Raw genomic sequence first — 5,495 nt, 5'->3', positions numbered from 1 at the left:
TGTGATTGTAGGTACATGATGTCTGTAGACATTCCTTTCAATTCGTAGTACAGGTTAATAACATATTATTATTTGGATGTAAACTATATGTGGTTAACTAACTTAAAATCACTATAATTAGGTGAACTCAACCATAATATATTATGCTTTTGGTGTTAATATTTTGATGCACAATATGTATCAATACTAACGTTTTTTAATAGTATTATTTTATAGAGCTGCCGTGCAACGCACGGGCTCATAAATCTAGTAAAAATATATGAAAAAAGCGATTATAACTTGCTAAATATGTGGTATCATTCAAATCTCAATCACCATTATATACTTATGATTGTAACACCTTTGAATGGATGGATACAACGTCTTCATCTTCTACCATTCAAATCTCAATCACCATTATATATTTCTTATGATTGTAACACCTTTGGATGGATGGATGGATGGATAGATGCAAGGTTTTCTTCTTCTTTTTGGTAGAAAGGTGAAGGAAAAGAGAGAGAGATCATAATAATTGTGTGATGTGTAGCAAACTAGCACATGGAAAGGTGAAAAACCTTCATGCAACATTATGTAATTACTGTAAAATTAAGAGCTTCAAATATAACATTCAATAATTTAAAACTCAAGAGCTTCAAATTATAAACCTAATAATAAACTTAATAATTTAAAATGTACATGAGTAGGAATCCTTTTTTGACATGAACACCAAGAGTAACTTATTCAGATTTGTGAGTCTTATTACAATGTAATTACATCATTAAGATGAGATGAGTAAACAAGTTTGCGATAACAACTATCGATCAAACATGAAGAAACCAACGGAAAAGAACAATTTATCATTTTCCCATGTTTCCACCTCCGGTGAGTTTTCAACTGGATAAATTAACTGTTTCCAGGAATATAACTACCGGGTGCAAGTAAGATGATGCTAACTTTGGATCATATAACAGCTGACAAACACAACCAGAAAGGCAAACAGTGAGTAGTGCTCTAGGCGGGTAAATAACTGTTTCCAGATGCAGTTGTAATCTTATATTTCAGGTACGAGGTTGGCTTGAAACAGGATCACACACAGGGCTAGAGTCTTTATTATTCAAAGAAAGGTCTGCAAATTGGAAATCTAGTCTATCACGACTTGCGATTCGCCGGTGACTTTGAGGTGGCTGCTGTGGCAGTTGTTGTTGTTGTTGCTGACACAGGGCCCGCAGTCTTCCAAACTCTCTCTCCAAAACTTCATGTTCCACTAAAAATTATACATGATTTAGTTTCTATGTAAAAAAGTCTATCATAAGAACATTGTGGTGAGAAGATAATAAGTCAAGAAGATAATTCTTGCTGAAGGTGTGACTTAGACCCATTAAGTAAAAAATGTGTCAATTTGGGTTATGCTTTTATCTCTAAGAGGCCAAATCGGTAGTAAGTTGCCGAATACATAATCTTAATGCATTAAATCTCGAATATATTTCTATTTGTAGAATTAGATTATTAGTAATATATGGGTTCAACTGTTCAAGATTGGTGAATAAGTGGAGAATGAGACAACCAATATTTAAAATTTAAATATCTCACAAACGGTAAGAAAAAATTATAAATATTAAATATTTGGAATCAGTGTATTTATCTCTTCGATAGAGATCTCACAACCCACCGAGCTGGACGTGCAGACACTGACCAGTTTGGGTCCAAACAATATAGTTACTCGCTTTAAGGTTTACCCCAACTGGTCTGCACCCGCCCATTTTGCCACCTTTAAGGTATAAGTAATAAATATTTAAATATTAAATTAAAAATAAACTACTGGCTGATGGATATGGAAACTTACAGCGCTTGATCAGTTGCTCTTGAGCCAAATTATCCAAACGTTGTTTCAGTGCCTTGTTTTCCATTCCCAGAATAAGACTTTGCTGATTTAAAAATTCCAGTTCAGCCGAAACCTCACAACCTTCTGCCTGTAAAGCCTGTACACTCTTCTCCAGCTCAGCAATATACTGAAGTTTCCGTACCCGCGAACGTTGAGCAAATTGCCTGTATTATACACTTCTTAAACAACGTTTACTACTTGACAATCGTATGTTTACTAATTGTGGTTGTTTCAAAAACATGACAAGGTTGTTCAACTATCAAAGTCTTATTCGGGTCAATATATATTTCTTAGTGGATCTTAATCCTCACAGCAATACAAATTTCAAATTTACAAATGAACAGTGAAGAGAATTCTTACTGCTTCACACGTTTCGTTTCTGTTTCTGACATGTTATTAGATTTTGCATCAATTGCATATTTCTTTTCGGTTTTTGAAGCAATTTCATTAAGCTCTTGTGTAGCACCCAAGGATACAGATCTTCGAAGACCCAAGTTGTCTACTATTGAACCCATACCACTCGAATGTGCATTTTGTGTCAAATCCCAAACGCGTGTTCTGTTGTTCACCACAGGATTCGGTTCACCATAAAACGACTTATTTCGAGCATCTTTATAAAGTAAATCTTGAGATGCTGCCCATGCAGGATTAAAAGAACCCAAATTTCTCATATGGTCTTCGTTTTTAACAGCATTGGCTGCTTCCAAGTATGTAAAAGAGTCGCTCGATGAACGTCGATGGCCTCTTTGTACGGGTGTTTCTGGTTCGTTTAAAAGTTCATCTAGCCAAGAAGGCTGTTCTTCAATTAAAAGGCTTTCAGAGGACGCACGTTGATGGTGTGAATTTGCATCTCTATATTTAGTCATTCCTTTTGGCCCAATTGCAGTATTTGAGATATAATCAGCAACGTATGATGGTGCACTTGGAAATGGAGATTTAGGGGGAAGTAAAGAGTTCCTTCCGTTATACATCATATTTTTCGTCGTTGATGAACCTCTAGAGTTTGTCATATTTTGATATTGCAAACCCTGCCAAACAAAGAAAGCCAACGACAAATAAGACACATAAACGTATCCTTGATACCGCTAGAATCAAATAAAAAATTACATTAGCATATCCTTAGCAAGGTCACAAAACTCGCTACTCGGGGATCACTTTGTTGGCACTTTGGAGGGAGTAATTGGCAATTCGGGATTAAGCGGGGGTTAATCGGATTGTACTTTAGTACATTTAAATAATAAATTTCAGAATTAACTGTGTAAATATAGAAGAAAGCCATAAACATAAACTTAAACTCTAACATAATTGTCTAAAACCATAAACATAATTGTTCATTTTCCCAATAACTCTTTAAATTTTAGTTTAAATACATGTTAATATGTTGACCAATTTTGACTTTGACCAACTTTGACCAACAAAACCGATTTCCAATTAATTAAACGGATTTTGGAAAAGTCTTAAAATAGAGTAATCGGGGTTTTTTTACAACAGTGATCCTTAGTATCACTACCTACTTTTAGTGGACGTGGAGCCAACGACGCCCAACACTGAAGAAAGAGTACAACAAGAAGAAAATCATGTTTCTTCATATAAGTGACATAATTCAAAAAGGATACACCAAAATTAAGGCTTCGGAATTTAAGCTGCAATCCGGGGTGGTAAGTGACTTAATGTGTTCAGATTGGTCATGAACGAAAAGGCCTATTCATTTCCATATATCATATACGGAGGAAAAAATGTTATATGATTCTTAACTGCACTATAATCTCACCATCTAAAAGAGATTTCATAATAAACCCTAAATAAAACCATCATATATTACTGAATTAACTAATCTCAAATCATTTGAGATTAGTTACACTATAGTCTCACCAGCTAAAAAAATGTTATATAATTCTTAAATACACTATACTCTCACCAGCTAAAATTCAAATTTCTACTATAGAATTCTTAATCATTTGTGATTAATCAATAACTGAATTAACTAATCTCAAATCATAAAATTATTATACAGAACATCAATAAGCACCAAAATTAAGCATCACAAAAGGTAATAAAACAGTACCAAATACTTGCTTTTCAAAAAAATAAAAATAAAACAGTATCAAAACATTTTAAGCCTTGAATTTGAGTTTTACCTTGAAATTTAATCAGTGGCAATCGTTAATTGAAATGTGATTACCATGAGAAACAAAGATTGTGAATCGAATCAAGGTTTTCAATTATTAGGGCTTTCTTGATCTGGAAAGATCACTTATTGCCCCCTTTTCTTTTTCTTGTGTCTGTGGTGTCTTTGGAATCTTTTTTGTTTTTGTTGCTGACGTGGCTTTGGGTTTCATTTTATTTATGAAGGCACAATTGAATATCCAGATTTATATAGTTACCTTCATCCGTCCCACTACAAGTGTCCACTTACTTTTTGCACACAGTTTTAGAAAATCCCACTAACTTCATTTTCCAACAATCAGAAGCTTTCTCTCTCCGGAATAACCTCTTCTGATTGATCAAAAAACAAAGTGAACACTTCAAATGAGACGTCCCAAAATAGTAATGTGGACACTTTACATGGGACGGAGAGTTTTTTCCCCATATTTGTCCCTTTTTTTTCCTTTTTAAAAGCAAGCTATAATATTATAAATGATAACAACTTTACAAAACAAGGCTACGATCAAAAACAATGGGTCCAAGCCAAAGTTACCACGAGGATTACAATAGGGTGCAAATGTTGCAACCCAAACGAAGTTAACTATTTAAATATACATAGAGCTTTGTGAGCCAATTATGCCACTCAATACTTTTCCCTTTGAGCCGATTCGAAATTCACTCAAAAGACTTCACTTGAATTTCGCTAACTAACACCGGAGCAATCGAACTTGTGTTGTTAAAAATCAATTTGTTTCGATTCTTCCATAGGTAATACACACATACCCATTCCACCGCTTGCCAAACTTTCAAGCCAAGCGTCGACATGCCAATAGGACATTTACCATTGAGGAATTCAACGAAGTTTAGATGAGAATAGGAGCTAAAGTTCCGCCACTTAAAAACTCGAGACCACACATCCAAAGAAAAGTTACACTCAATCAACAAGTGATCAAGCGATTCGAGCCCATCATCACACAAGGGGCATCGGACGCTATGAAGATCGATGCCCCTTTTGTCAAGCTCGATTCGAACTGAAATTTTTTTCTTCATAGCTCTCCACACGAAAATCTCTATCTTTTTCGGGACAAGATTATTTCTCAAAGTTGCATTCGATAATTGATTATTATTACCAAGAAGCTTAGTGTCAATAATACCTGATAACTTTTTAACCGTGAAAAGACCATTACTTGCAAGCCCCCATTTACATGATTCTTGAGAGTTGAAATTAATGGAAATACCCCGCACTAGATTTTTGTTTCTCAAAGTTTGTAACGATCCGACTTTTTCGACTTACTTTTGTGCTTGTTACTTTCTGCGAAACTGCGTATTTGTGTGTACTGTGTTGGTTTATATTCTAGGATCTTATTTCATGATTAATTACTTTCGTTATACCATACAACGTGCCATTAAGTACTTAGTTGCTTAACTTGATCCTCGAATGCTTTTACGACCATTAGTGTCACTTGACGTTGAAAACGAGCTATATGTT

The 5,495-nt window shown here is 34.6% G+C and overlaps 1 protein-coding gene across 1 annotated transcript; it reads right to left on the bottom strand.

Moving 5' to 3' along the window:
• Window positions 1–699: 699 nt before the first annotated feature.
• LOC139890823 (uncharacterized protein At4g06598-like) lies at window positions 700–4,175 on the bottom strand. The gene is made up of 4 exons (XM_071873737.1): window positions 4,000–4,175; window positions 2,222–2,889; window positions 1,823–2,025; window positions 700–1,243 (listed from the first exon to the last, which is right to left on the bottom strand). Exons 2-4 carry the CDS (start codon window positions 2,869–2,871, stop codon window positions 1,038–1,040), a joined length of 1,059 nt encoding a protein of 352 aa, XP_071729838.1. The 5' UTR covers window positions 2,872–2,889; window positions 4,000–4,175; the 3' UTR covers window positions 700–1,037.
• Window positions 4,176–5,495: the final 1,320 nt, after the last annotated feature.

The sequence above is a fragment of the Rutidosis leptorrhynchoides genome, chromosome 2 (assembly GCF_046630445.1).
Source record: "Rutidosis leptorrhynchoides isolate AG116_Rl617_1_P2 chromosome 2, CSIRO_AGI_Rlap_v1, whole genome shotgun sequence".
Classification (NCBI taxonomy): domain Eukaryota; kingdom Viridiplantae; phylum Streptophyta; class Magnoliopsida; order Asterales; family Asteraceae; genus Rutidosis; species Rutidosis leptorrhynchoides.
Note: the sequence above shows the minus strand (reverse complement) of the source record. Positions and strands in the feature narration are given on the sequence as shown.

Coding starts and splice junctions, on each gene's coding strand:
- LOC139890823 (XM_071873737.1), bottom strand. CDS start 2,871: ATGACAAACTCTAGAGGTTCATCAACGACGAAAAATATGATGTATAAC. Junction 2,026..2,221: donor GAAACGAAACGTGTGAAGCA/GTAAGAATTCTC, acceptor TGTATAATACAG/GCAATTTGCTCAACGTTCGC. Junction 1,244..1,822: donor AGAGCAACTGATCAAGCGCT/GTAAGTTTCCAT, acceptor TATAATTTTTAG/TGGAACATGAAGTTTTGGAG.